The following is a 14,609-nucleotide window of genomic DNA, read 5'->3' as shown; positions in this document are numbered from 1 at the left end:
TTAAAAAATGATGAATTCCTCTTTAAACAGAATGGAATATTCCAAAAGATCCCAGAAATGGATGGAATTGTTTGGCCTTATGTAATGGCCTACTAGACGAAAATCAAAGCAGTGAAAGATGTCTACAACCCCTGGCAAAAATTATGGAATCACCGGCCTTGGAGGATGTTCATTCAGTTGTTTAATTTTGTAGAAAAAAAGCAGATCACAGACATGACACAAAACTAAAGTCATTTCAAATGGCAACTTTCAGGCTTTAAGAAACACTATAAGAAATCAGGAAAAAATTGTGGCAGTCAGTAATGGTTACTTTTTTAGACCAAGCAGAGGGAAAAAAATATGGAATCACTCAATTCTGAGGAAAAATTATGGAATCATGAAAAACAAAAGAACGCTCCAACACATCACTAGTATTTTGTTGCACCACCTCAGGCTTTTATAACAGCTTGCAGTCTCTGAGGCATGGACTTAATGAGTGACAAACAGTACTCTTGATCAATCTGGCTCCAACTTTCTCTGATTGCTGTTGCCAGATCAGCTTTGCAGGTTGGAGCCTTGTCATGGGCCATTTTCTTCAACTTCCACCAAAGATTTTCAATTGGATTAAGATCCGGACTATTTGCAGGCCATGACATTGACCCTATGTGTCTTTTTGCAAGGAATGTTTTCACAGTTTTTGCTCTATGGCAAGATGCATTATCATCTTGAAAAATGATTTCATCATCCCCAAACATCCTTTCAATTGATGGGATAAGAAAAGTGTCCAAAATATCAACGTAAACTTGTGCATTTATTGATGATGTAATGACAGCCATCTCCCCAGTGCCTTTACCTGACATGCAGCCCCATATCATCAATGACTATGGAAATTTACATGTTCTCTTCAGGCAGTCATCTTTATAAATCTCATTGGAACGGCACCAAACAAAAGTTCCAGCATCATCACCTTGCCCAATGCAGATTCGACATTCATCACTGAATATGACTTTCATCCAGTCATCCACAGTCCACGATTGCTTTTCCTTAGCCCATTGTAACCTTGTTTTTTTCTGTTTAGGTGTTAATGATGGCTTTCATTTAGCTTTTCTGTATGTAAATCCCATTTCCTTTAGGCGGTTTCTTACAGTTCGGTCACAGACGTTGACTCCAGTTTCCTTCCATTTGTTCCTCATTTGTTTTGTTGTGCATTTTCGATTTTTGAGACATAATGCTTTAAGTTTTCTGTCTTGATGCTTTGATGTCTTCCTTGGTCTACCAGTATGTTTGCCTTTAACAACCTTCCCATGTTGTTTGTATTTGGTCCAGAGTTTAGACACAGCTGACTGTGAACAACCAACATCTTTTGCAACATTGCGTGATGATTTACCCTCTTTTAAGAGTTTGATAATCCTCTCCTTTGTTTCAATTGACATCTCTCATGTTGGAACCATGATTCATGTCAGTCCACTTGGTGCAACAGCTCTCCAAGGTGTGATCACTCCTTTTTAGGTGCAGACTAACGAGCAGATCTGATTTGATGCAGGTGTTAGTTTTGGGGATGAAAATTTACAGGGTGATTCCATAATTTATTCCTCAGAATTGAGTGAGTCCATATTTTTTTTCCCTCTGCTTGGTCTAAAAAAGTAACCGTTACTGACTGCCACAATTATTTTTCCTGATTTCTTATAGTGTTTCTTAAAGCCTGAAAGTTGCCATTTGAAATGACTTTAGTTTTGTGTGGTCTGTGATCTGCTTTTTTTCTACAAAATTAAACAACTGAATGAACATCCTCCAAGGCCGGTGATTCCATAATTATTGCCAGGGGTTGTAAATTTCAAATAATATCAAGATGTAAAAATGCTCACCTTAGCGAAAAAGATTTCTTGAATCCACACCAAAATATCAAGGATTCTTTCTTTGTCCGCATTGAACCTCTGCATCATGCTCCAAGAAAAATGGCCTGGAACATCTTGAGTGTCATAATCTTGTTGGAAACCAATGTTAAAACGTCTGATCTATCCCACATCCAAATCTGCTCCAATGATGTAAGTTAAGCCAATTTTATTTACAACCCCAATTCCAATGAAGTTGGGATGTTGTGTAAAATGTAAATAAAAACAGAATACAGTGATTTGCAAAGCCTCTTCAACCTATATTCAATTGAATACACCACAAAGACAAGATATTTAATGTTCAAACTGATAGACTTTATTGTTTTTGTGCAAATATTTGCTCATTTTGAAATGGATTCCTGCAACACGTTTCAAAAAAGCTGGGACAGTGGTATGTTTACCACTGTGTTACATCACCTTTCCTTCTAACAACACTCAATAAGTGTTTGGGAACTGAGGACACTCATGACTGGGTATAAAAGGAGCATCCCCAAAAGTCTCAGCCATTCACAAGCAAAGATGGGGCAAGGATCACCACTTTGTGAACAACTGCATGAAAAAATAGTCCAACAGTTTAAGAACAATATTTCTCAATGTTCAATTGCAAGGAATTTAGGGATCCCATCATCTACAGTCCATAATATAATCAGAAAATTCAGAGAATCTGGAGAACTTTCTACACTTAAGCAGCAAGGCCGACAACCATCATTGAATGCCCGTGATTCAATCCCTCAGGCGGCTCTGCATTCAAAACCAACATCAGAAAACCATTGTGAGTTAACACAGTTCGTCACTACATCTACAAGTGCAAGTAAAAACTACCATGCAAAGCGAAAGCCATACATCAACAACATCCAGTAATGCCACCGCCTGCTCTGGGCCCGAGCTCATTTGAAATGGACAGGCGCAAAGTGGATAAGTGTGCTGTGGTCCGAGGAGTCCACATTTCAAATTGTTTTTGGAAATCATGGATGTCATGCCCTCTGGAGAAAAGAGGAACAAGACCATCCAGATTGTTACCAGCGCAAAGTTCAAAAGCCAGCATCTGTGATGGTATGGGGGTGTGTTAGTGTCCATGACATGGGCAACTTACACATCTGTGAATGCACCATCAATGCTGAAAGGTACATCCAGGTTTTGGAGCAACACATGCTGCCATCCAAGCAGCGTCTTTTTCAGGGATGTCCCTGCTTATTTCAGCAAGACAATGCCAAGCCACATTCTGCACGTGTTACAACAGCGTGGCTTCATAGTAAAAGAGTGCGGGTACTAGACTGGCCTGCCTGCAGTCCAGACCTGTCGCCCATTGAAAATGTGTGGAGCATTATGAAGCGCAAAATACGACAATAGAGACCCCGGAGTGTTGAAACTGAAGTCTTACATCACACAAGAATGGGAAAGAATTCCACCTCCAAAGCTTCAACAATTAGTGTCCTCAGTTCCCAAACGCTTATTGAGTGTTGTTAGAAGGAAAGGTGATGTAATACAGTGGTAAACATACCACTGTCCCAGCTTTTTTGAAACGTGTTGCACGCATCCATTTCAAAATGAGCAAATATTTTCACAAAAACAATAAAGTTTATCAGTTTGAACATTAAATATCTTGTCTTTGTGGTGTATTCAATTGAATATAGGTTGAAGAGGATTTGCAAATCATTGTATTCTGTTTTTATTTACATTTTACACAACGTTCCAACTTCATTGGAATTGGGGTTGTATATTGCCCCAATCACAACAGACATTATCTCAAAGGATGTTGCAGGTCGAGAGTTTATGCTGTACTATGGAGATCTAGCATCAAGCAAAGAGCTAAACACTCCCTTTGACAGGATGAAACTTCTAGCAGAAGCAGCACTGACTTACTGATTGGTTGGTTTGATGTGTTCTTCTTCATAGATCAGTGCCCCCACCCTTCCAGGAAAGTGTCCTCTTACTCAGTTTACAATGATTTGAATAGTACCAATGGATGGAAGTATAGACAGAATGATCAACAGACAGATAGCTTAGGGACAATACAGCAGTGTTCAGAATAATAGTAGTGCTATGTGACTAAAAAGATTAATCCAGGTTTTGAGTACATTTCTTACTGTTACATGGGAAACAAGGTACCAGTAGATTCAGTAGATTCTCACAAATCCAACAAGACCAAACATTCATGATATGCACACTCGTAAGGCTATGAAATTGGGCTATTAGTAAAAAAAAGTAGAAAAGGGGGTGTTCACAATAATAGTAGCATCTGCTGTTGATGCTACAAACTCAAAACTATTATGTTCAAACTGCTTTTTTAGCAAGCCTGTGAATCACTAAACTAGTATTTAGTTGTATAACCACAGTTTTTCATGATTTCTTCACATCTGCGAGGCATTAATTTTGTTGGTTTGGAACCAAGATTTTGCTCGTTTACTAGTGTGCTTGAGGTCATTGTCTTGTTGAAACACCCATTTCAAGGGCATGTCCTCTTCAGCATAAGGCAACATGATCTCTTCAAGTATTTTGACATATCCAAACTGATCCATGATACCTGGTATGCGATATATAGGCCCAACACCATAGTAGGAGAAACATGCCCATATCATGATGCTTGCACCACCATGCTTCACTGTCTTCACTGTGAACTGTGGCTTGAATTCAGAGTTTGGGGGTCGTCTCACAAACTGTCTGTGGCCCTTGGACCCAAAAAGAACAATTTTACTTGTATCATGAATGCTTGGTCTTGTTGGATTTGTGAGAATCTACTGAATCTACTGGTACCTTGTTTCCCATGTAACAATAAGAAATATACTCAAAACCTGGATTAATCTTTTTAGTCACATAGCACTACTATTATTCTGAACACTACTGTACCTCTGCTGGTTCTTGATGATGTCTGATCAGCTGATCTCTGTTTGATTGAAAGCATTAATACCACCTGCCTACCTCAGTTCGGCTACAAACACGTGCTGTCGCTGACGGAGGAAGTTGGCCGCTTCACTGAGGAGGTGAAAAAGCAGATGGTCTCCAGGAACCGAGACGCCCCTGAGGGAGGCTTTGATGCTATCATACAAGCTGCAGTCTGCAAGGTGGAGACTCTTTCATTTTCTGTTCTGTCGCACTCGGACATGTTGATATTTTGGGATTTCAAATGAAGAAAAACTGGACAGTATATGAAAATTTTAAGGCATTGCCTTGATAATCTCAATAAACATCCATTTAATGTTTGACCGGAACCAGAAGCAGATTGGTTGGCGTCCTGGTGCGTCCCATCTACTCATCTTCACCTCAGATGCAAAAACTCATGTGGCTCTGGACGGCCGTCTGGCAGGAATCGTGCAGCCAAACGATGGGCACTGTCACCTCAACTCTGACAATATGTACAACATGTCGACCACCATGGTTAGTGTCTGAGTTTGCACAAGTAGCAACAGGTTCATGTATATGCACACACACTTGTATTTATTAACCACATTGTCTTGTTTGGGTCTACAGGATTACCCCTCTCTTGCATTGATCACAGAGAAGATGTCCGAGAACAACATAAACCTCATCTTTGCTGTCACCAACCCTGTGGTTGCTCTATACCAGGTCCATACCTAAGACATTCACTGTATTTTATAATGTCCCTTCTTTATCAACATAGAAAATGCTAAAATGCTCACTATTCCATTTATGTGTTTTGCAAAAAAATTCTCACTTACAACCACACAAACTCCAAATTCAAAACAAAGCATTTTTTAATGATCTGGCGCATCAAGATTCATTAGGTTGTAATCAGGTTGCCCTTATTATATGCCTTTTTAATTTGGATTTGTTCAAGATGATGGCATTTATTGCTTTTGAGTTATTATGTTAACGAACTGGCGGGGGTGGACTCATTCAATTATCGAATTATTTATTCACTGCATTTACAAGATGCATCTTACGAGGTCTGTCCATAAAGTATAGGTCCTTATTTTTTTCAAAAACTATATGGATTTCATTCATATGTTTTTACGTCAGACATGCTTGAACCCTCGTGCGCATGCGTGAGTTTTTCCACGCCTGTCGGTGACGTCATTCGCCTGTGAGCACTCCTTGTGGGAGGAGTCATCCAGCCCCTCGTCGGAATTCCTTTGTCTGAGAAGTTGCTGAGAGACTGGCGCTTTGTTTGATCAAAATTTTTTCTAAACCTGTGAGACACATCGAAGTGGACACGGTTCGAAAAATTAAGCTGGTTTTCAGTGAAAATTTTAACGGCTGATGAGAGATTTTGAGGTGACACTGTCGCTTTAAGGACTTCCCACGGTGCGAGACGTCGCACAGCGCTCTCAGGCGGCGTCATCAGCCTGTTTCAAGCTGAAAACCTCCACATTTCAGGCTCTATTGATCCAGGACGTCATGAGAGAACAGAGAAGTTTCAGAAGAAGTCGGTTTCAGCATTTTATCCGGATATTCCACTGTTAAAGGAGATTTTTTTTAATGAAAGACGTGCGGACGGGTCCGCGCGTCGGCTCGCAGCCACCGCAACGCTCCGCCACAGGAAAAACACCTCTGTTGGAAGCCTTAAAGACAAGTTGGAACATGTCCAGCTGTTAAACAATTTCTCATATACTCACTCCACTGAAAGCCATCAAAAGCCGCCTGGATTTTACAAATGGTTATCAACACGGAGGTGTTTTTCCTGTGCCGCCGCTCCGCGCCGGCTGCGTCCCGACGCGCGGACCCGTCCGCACGTCTTTCATTAAAAAAATCTCCTTTAACAGTGGAATATCCGGATAAAATGCTGAAACCGACTTCTTCTGAAACTTCTCTGTTCTCTCACGACGTCCTGGATCAATAGAGCCTGAAATGTGGAGGTTTTCAGCTTGAAACAGGCTGATGACGCCGCCTGAGAGCGCAGCGCGACGTCTCGCACCGTGGGAAGTCCTTAAAGCGACAGTGTCACCTCAAAATCTCTCATCAGCCGTTAAAATTTTCACTGAAAACCAGCTTAATTTTTCGAACCATGTCCACTTCGATGTGTCTCACAGGTTTAGAAAAAATTTTGATCAAACAAAGCGCCAGTCTCTCAGCAACTTCTCAGACAAAGGAATTCCGACGAGGGGCTGGACGACTCCTCCCACAAGGAGTGCTCACAGGCGAATGACGTCACTGACAGGCGTGGAAAAACTCACGCATGCGCACGAGGGTTCATGCATGTCTGACGTAAAAACATATGAATGAAATCCATATAGTTTTTGAAAAAAATAAAAAGGACCTATACTTTATGGACAGCCCTCGTACATGTTTGCAGTGTTTTCAAAAGCAAAAAAGGGTTACAGTCAGGAAAATTTAAAAGCCTTTTTGTTTTGGTGTTCTCTTCTGCTTATGTTATTATGAGCAAAAATACTTTTAAATGCAAGATTCAAATCACAATTTTACACTTTATTGGTAGGAAATTATGATCAAAACACATTTTATTTTTGACAATTCCAGTAAGGTTTTGTCACATGGTTTTACAAGATTTTTCCAAAATGTTATTGAGCCATGTATATTCCAATTATTTGGAATTGATGACTTCTCAGTCCTTATAGACTGATAATAGATTGTGCAGTTTCAATGACTGTGGAGGATAACAAGTAATTTTTTTTTTATTGTTTTTTTGTCGTATAGAACTACAGTGAGCTGATTCCTGGCACCACAGTCGGAACACTGTCCAACGACTCGGGCAACGTTATCCAGCTCATTCTGAAGGCCTACGCTGTAAGTGTTTTACACACACACACACACACACACATACACACTCTCGGTCAGACAGTGCTTTGAGATGCGTTTGTTGACACACACCCCCACACAGTCTGACTCATTCACACCAGTAGATCCACAGATTCCGCAGTGGCTGAAGTGTGAAGATGACCAGATTTGGGTGTCTGGCTTTGTTTCCTTATTTACATTTTTAGGTTTCCTTCTACACAGAACAAGTGAATGGACAGAAAATGTAACTTTGGGAACACAACGCATGCATGATTGTAGACTATATGAATTTGCTTGTACAGTACTTGGACTAGCAGTTATGTCTTATTGCGCACAAATTGTTAAACTTGAAGTTTCCTCTGAGTTTAAAAATGTGCAAAAATTCAGTGAGATTGTATAGGCCTGCCCTGCGACAGACTGGCATCCCATCCAGGGTGTACCCAGCCTCATGCCTATGACTGCGGGATAGGCTCTAGCCCCCCGTGACCCTTAATTGGAGTAAACAGGAATAGAAAATGGATGCATGAATAAGTTTTAATTACAGCTTATTATGCACAAATTATTAACCAAGATAACAGTTATATGTTATGAATTGTGCAGAATCTCTTTCACTTGTACAAAAGGTAGAATCTTTCAACTTGTATGTATCAACAGCAGCATTTATGCCTCACTATCCGTAAATTATTAAACATAGTGTTTATGTTAAAGTTTAAGAATTTGTACACAGTAAATTTTGCAGAGTAAAATATACTCTGCCAGGATAACATTTGGTCCCAGTCCAAATAGAGTTAAATATACTCAATTAAAGAGTGAAATCAGCTCTACCATCTTGTCAAATCAAGTTTTTCAACTCCAGTAAGAGTCATTTACAGCATGATAGAGTTGATTTTACACTGTGATAGAACTGATTTAGCACTGTTTAGCTCTATTTGGACTGGGACCAAATGTAGTCCTGACAGAGCATATTTTACTCTGCAAAATTTACTGTGTACAAGAGTTTCTCTTGTACAAATTATTAAACCTAGGAAAATCTAGATATTATCTTGCGAAAATAGAATGTATAAAGTGTAGGCATGAACAGGTAGATTTTACGGGTTTGCCAGTACTTGGAATGGCAATAATTCCTTTTTGTGCAAAATTATTAAACTTAAGAGTTTAAAAACCATACAAACGAATCATCCATTTTCTATACCCACTTCCTCCAATTTAGGGTCACAGATGGGGCTGGAGCCTATCTCAGCAGTCACAGGACGTGAGGCGGTGTACACCCTGGACAGGATGCCAGTCTGTCACAGGGCCACATATAGACAAACAACACATTAATACACACACCTATAGACAGTTTAAAGTTTCTAATCCACCTAACCTGCATGTCTTTGGATGTGGGCGGAAGCAAGAGCACCCGGAGGAAACCCACGCAAACACAGGGAGAACATGCAAACTCCACACAGAAAGGCCACAAGTGGGAATCAATCGCATGACATTCTTGTTGTGAGGCAACAGTGCTAACCACAAAGCTACTGGTCTGCCCCATACAAGAGAACCCTTTTTGAAAAAATCTGTCAAAATGTATAGACTTACAGCTAGTTAAAGTAAATGTTTTGCCTTATTATGTGCAAATTATTAAACTTAGAGAAACCTAGAGTTTCTCTTGCACAGATTGTGTAGAATGTTTAAGCCTGTATGTGTCATGATTTGTGGTGTGGCACAGAAGGTGGTTGGACACAAAAGCAAACTCAAAGACAGAATGTTAGGGTTAGTTAAAAAAAGTACATAGTGTATCAGTCAGCGAGGCAGAAGTACAGGTAGACGTAGTGCTAAGGCGTGGACCAAAAAAACAAGCAGGGTTCAGGTACATGGCGTGGTGGAGTTCAAAGGCAAGACAGAGGCAAGATCAAAAACAAGCAAGGCCAAAATATGGACAGGCAATCAAACAAGGTCAAAACAAGGTTGTGAGAAGGGCTGGAATGACAACAAAAATGTGTAATGAACTGGCGGGGAAGTGGTGAACTGAAGCTGCTTAAATAAGGCCGGTGGTAATCAAAGGAACATTCCTCCTGTGGAGGAATGTTCTTCACAGTTGTGGAGAACATTCAGGAATTTGGTGTGGCTGGATGAAACAAAGATGAGGGAAGCAGGTGCAAGATAGTGCAGTGAGACAAACGCAAAGTGAACAGGACCTGACAGAAAGATGAACCTAAAATCACAGTGACCAAAATAAAACAACAAAACCAAAGACAAACAAAACTCAAGACCTAATAAATAAGAAAAGATAAAGGAGACCCAGCATACCGAACAAGGAATTAGCCAGAAACCAAATATAAGAACTGAAAAAGATTGACATGAAAATAAAGGTTAAAACTAAACACGAGTGGAAATCCAGAAATTGAGTGGAAACACGAGTGATAATAGAAAATACGACTAAAGATACACGAGGGAAAAACAATAGCTGGACAGAAAATAGAACTGAATAAACCACATGACTAAGTATAATAAACAGAAAGAAATGACAATGGTATGACAAACTGAAGGAACACAATAAACAGAAAACAAAACCAGAGACTGCAAAATACCAAACAGAAAATAAATGATGAATAGAAAACAAAACCAGTGGCAGTAATATGACAACAGAAAATCAAAGACAGAGGATCGAAGTAGTGGGCAAGGGCGCAGGCAGAGGACAGAACAAGACACAGGTCAGGACTAGTGCAAATCCTGACAGTATGTACTTAAAGTACCATTTATACCTGATGGTCCTGAAATGCTTAAACTAAGGGTAGTATCTCACTGGGCTGCGACTGTTTTTTTGGAGTAATTGGAGACACAAGTTTTCAGTTAGAATCTCACTGAACTGGCACTTAGGGCACATTAGCACATTTGGCACAAATGCTGTCCAAATTTCGCAAGGAGTGGTGGTAAAAATAAGGCCAACAGTCACAAGTAGTTCAAATACATATTGTGTGAATGCCGCTCGAATGCTGCATGGCACATTTGCAAATGTCAAGTGGTACTCGAGCAGCCTTCACAGGTGCAAGGATCTTGCTGATTTTCACGTGAATCCCGATCATGATGTTTGTGAGCAAAGTGCTCAGGATGGCTGTGGGCTGCTATTATGTGAAAAGAGGCTGTGGAAATACCCCCAGACTGTAGCCACGGAAGGCAGAGCCCTGCAAATAATATTAACCAAAAAAAGCCTAGAGTGGCTCTATAGAGGATAAAAAAGGAAGAAAAGTGTTGATGGAAGTGCACTGACTGACTAGCAGAATGTTGTCCAGAGTGACAGCCTGCTGCTTCTCGACAATACAGTATATACAGTTGCCAAGGATAACACAACAAAGCATTAAACTTATTTCTATTGTGGTCCTCAAAAAACAAACAAACCCAAAATCCAGATTGTGCACCTCATCAGCCACTCAGCCACTTCCAGAAGTGCTAGTGAGCTACTACCCTAAGGGTTTACAAACTGAATCATTTGTACTAGAGGACCCTACCGTAGATGCTTTGTAACAAATTTTTTTTATTTAGTTGAATCTGATTCACTGTGCACTTGCACACCTACATTTTGAATCCAACATGAACATATGGTTTTAATACTTAGACTGTCTGTTTTCATTCTGTTTTTCTTTCTTGGTGTTTTCAGAAAATCCGCTCCAAAGTAGAACTGGAGCTTCAACGTGTCCCAGCAGAGCTGTCCTTGTCCTTCAACGCCACTTGTCTGAATGGAGAAGTCATCCGTGGCCTCAAGTCTTGCTCCGGGCTTAAAATAGGAGACACAGTCAGTCGAGCGCACTAATATGTAACAAATGACTGTGTATTAAAATGATCAGTGCTGGTTTCATGTCACAGGAATGAGTACAAACAAGTGGTTTGACGTCATTAAATTTGGGCTGGTTGATCATCTTCTTCTCCACATGTTTAACTTTTTACATATCATTTTCATGAAGCAAGTGCGCATAAAACCATAAATAAATTGGGTTTATGTTTATGAAAATTACAAAAAAATCTCAGTTCTTTGAGTATGGGAGATGCGTAGAAAGAGCTTATGGAGTCATGAGGTCTGACTTCAGGGTCATGGGCATGTGGCGTGTTCCTCCCTATATAGCCCAGCGTTCAGGCGCCTCAGTGTTGAGGCGCCCAGCAGATGGAGAAGACCAAGGGGACGTCCACCTTCCACCTGCCTGTGGCAGATACACGGTTACTTTGAAGACAAGGGGATGGGCTGGTTGTCTGCCTGGGTGATCCCCATCCAGGATCCAAAGCAATTTCACGGTGTGGTGGATGCGGCACCACCGCATGCTCCCAAACTTGACTCAGAGGTCTTGTTACCTTTGTCATCCCAGCTGACCTGCCATGAATTAAAAAAAAGATTTCTGCTGGACATCACTTGACTGTAGAAGTAACACATCACTTACTTCCATGTGCTATTTTTCACCATCTTTTTGTTCTCTTTCCATTTCCCTCCCTCTTAATATCAGATTTTCCTCTTTTCTTTGTCATTTGGGGGTTTTCTGAACTTTTTCCTTCACCATTTCCTAAACAGAGCAGATTTGTCTGCATGGTATTCTCCCTGTCCTGGTATTGTATTTCTTTTCTTTATCTCGGCTTCTTCTTCCTCTAGATGACATTTTTTTGGGCCTCCAAGCAGTTATTTCTCCATGTTTTCTCCTCATGTGTGTCCATATATGGCTGTCTCTCCAAATGGAGTAACGGCACACACTCTACGGACATCTACCAATTGTCCATGCACTAGAACCTTGATTGAAAAACATATGCAGTGTCCCCTGTGGCGCATCTTTCATCTGTTTTAAATGACTACACAGTGCTGCAAATCTGAATGCTTTTTCCAATGAAACGCTTCACTGTATACATCCATCCATCCAGGTGTCTTTCAGCGTGGAGGCTCGTGCTCGTGGTTGCCCTAAACAGAAGAAAAAAAGCTTCATCATCAAGCCGGTGGGCTTCAAGGACTCTCTCTATGTCACCGTAACCTTTGAGTGTGACTGCAAGTGCCAGAATAAAGCCCAGCCCAACAGCCTGAAGTGTAATCATGGCAATGGCACCTACGAGTGTGGCATCTGTTTGTGCCACCCAGGTCTATTGGGGCCGCGCTGCGAGTGCGCCGAGGGCGACTATAATCCTTCGGAGCAGGACCGCTGCAGCTTGCCCAGACGGTCCCGGGCTGCCGTCTGCAGCGACCGCGGGGACTGTGTTTGCGGTCAGTGCGTGTGCCACAGCAGCGACTTTGGCAAAGTCTGGGGCAAGCTGTGTGAGTGTGACGACTTCAACTGCCTGCGCTACAAAGGTGAACTGTGCTCAGGTAAGAAGCTGATTTTAAGACGTAACGTGTAACATGGATTTGTGTGAAGCGTAAGAAGCAGCTTAAAGTAACTTGAAGCAGTGGTGTCAAGATGGTGCCCTACAGGCTGGGTAAAGGTGCCTTGACACTTGCACGAATTTGATCCGCGCATTGGTATGCAGTCTGCCTTGCCAGAGAGTAAATGTGCTGTAAACTCATTGTAAACTCGTAAACTGTGCACGGCTGCATGCAAGTGCGCAAAGAAAATTTTGAAATGTTCAAAATCTCTGGCACACATTAATTTTGTGGACTACATGTGAACACTACACAAACAATTCAAAAACACTGTGTGTCAGTGTGAGTCAATGCGTTAGCGATGCGCACCACAGCGCAGCTCATCTGAACGATTATGATGAGATGTTAAAACTATAATAAACAGAATTTTACAGATACACATAAGGAGGAATGAAAATGCAACGGTTATATATATATAAAACAGTTATATTTATTATATATAACAAATAATTACCTATGAGATGATTCCAAATGCGTTCTCCACCTCATGAAGTGCACGAGAACAGCAGCAGCTATAGAAAATTCCTCTGTGATTCCGGAGCAATAAGAGGTGGTTTCATCAGCCAAATTTTGAGAGCAAATGATTAATCCACTATGAAATAATTATTTTATATAATGCAGTGTCCAGCGGCATAAAGCGCATCATCCAGCAGAACACTCTCACTCTATTCACTCTCCTTTCTCAGCACAGGACTTCTTGGATTACTTCAAGAAGAAAATTGAGGATATTAGGTTGAGTATATCTCAGCAGGCTTTGGCCCAACCACTGCATACTGCTGTGGAGGTGGATGCGCCCACTGAGGTGGTATCCAGATTTACAGATTTTGATGGTATCTCGCTAGGCGCACTGACGAAGCTCGTGATGTCTACTAAAAGCACAACCTGTTTAATTGATCCTATACCAAAAAAACTGTTTAAGGACCTGTGGCCCATTCTTGGACCAACTGTGCTGGAAATTATAAATCTCTCATTAACTTCTGGATCTGTTCCTAAGTGTTTTTAAGTCTGCAGTGATCAAACCATTACTTAAAAAATCTAATCTCGACCCTAGTGTATTGAAGAATTATAGACCGATATCAAATCTGTCATTTTGTTCTAAAATCCTGGAAAAAGTGGTCTCGCGACAGCTCGTGGACTACCTCACTGAGAATAATCTTTTTGAGCCACTGCAGTCTGCTTTTAGAAAATTTCACTCCACAGAGACAGCACTTACTAAAGTAGTGAATGACCTTTTGCAAGCAATGGACTCGGATATCACTACGGTCCTGGTGCTGCTGGATCTTAGTGCTGCATTTGACACTGTGGATTACCATATTCTACTCAATAGGCTGGAGAATCACTTTGGGATTACTGGAACTGCTCTTGCATGGTTGACGTCGTACCTGTCCAGTCGTTCCTACTGTGTATTGTGTAATGGAACCTCCTCCGATCATAGAGACATGAAGTTTGGGGTTCCTCAGGGATCTGTGTTGGGCCCCTTGCTTTTTTCTCTTTATGTAGCACCCCTCGGGAATATATTGCGGCATTTTGGGATTCCCTTTCATTGCTATGCTGATGACACTCAATTGTATATGCCAATAACTGCTGGTAATATTACTCACATAAAATCCTTGGAAGATTGTCTTGCATCAGTAAGAAGTTGGATGTCTAGTAACTTCCTACTTTTAAATTCTGAT

General features: G+C 41.0%; 1 protein-coding gene across 1 annotated transcript in view; it reads left to right on the top strand.

Moving 5' to 3' along the window:
* LOC117531243 (integrin beta-3-like) overlaps positions 1-14,609 on the top strand; it is a 46,316-nt gene that overhangs the window by 8,692 nt on the left and 23,015 nt on the right. The window contains 6 exon segments of the mRNA XM_034194255.1: positions 4,771-4,933; positions 5,085-5,246; positions 5,340-5,435; positions 7,482-7,571; positions 11,203-11,337; positions 12,444-12,879. Coding sequence (XP_034050146.1) covers positions 4,771-4,933; positions 5,085-5,246; positions 5,340-5,435; positions 7,482-7,571; positions 11,203-11,337; positions 12,444-12,879 — 1,082 coding nt within the window.

The sequence above is a fragment of the Thalassophryne amazonica genome, chromosome 18 (assembly GCF_902500255.1).
Source record: "Thalassophryne amazonica chromosome 18, fThaAma1.1, whole genome shotgun sequence".
Classification (NCBI taxonomy): domain Eukaryota; kingdom Metazoa; phylum Chordata; class Actinopteri; order Batrachoidiformes; family Batrachoididae; genus Thalassophryne; species Thalassophryne amazonica.
Note: the sequence above shows the minus strand (reverse complement) of the source record. Positions and strands in the feature narration are given on the sequence as shown.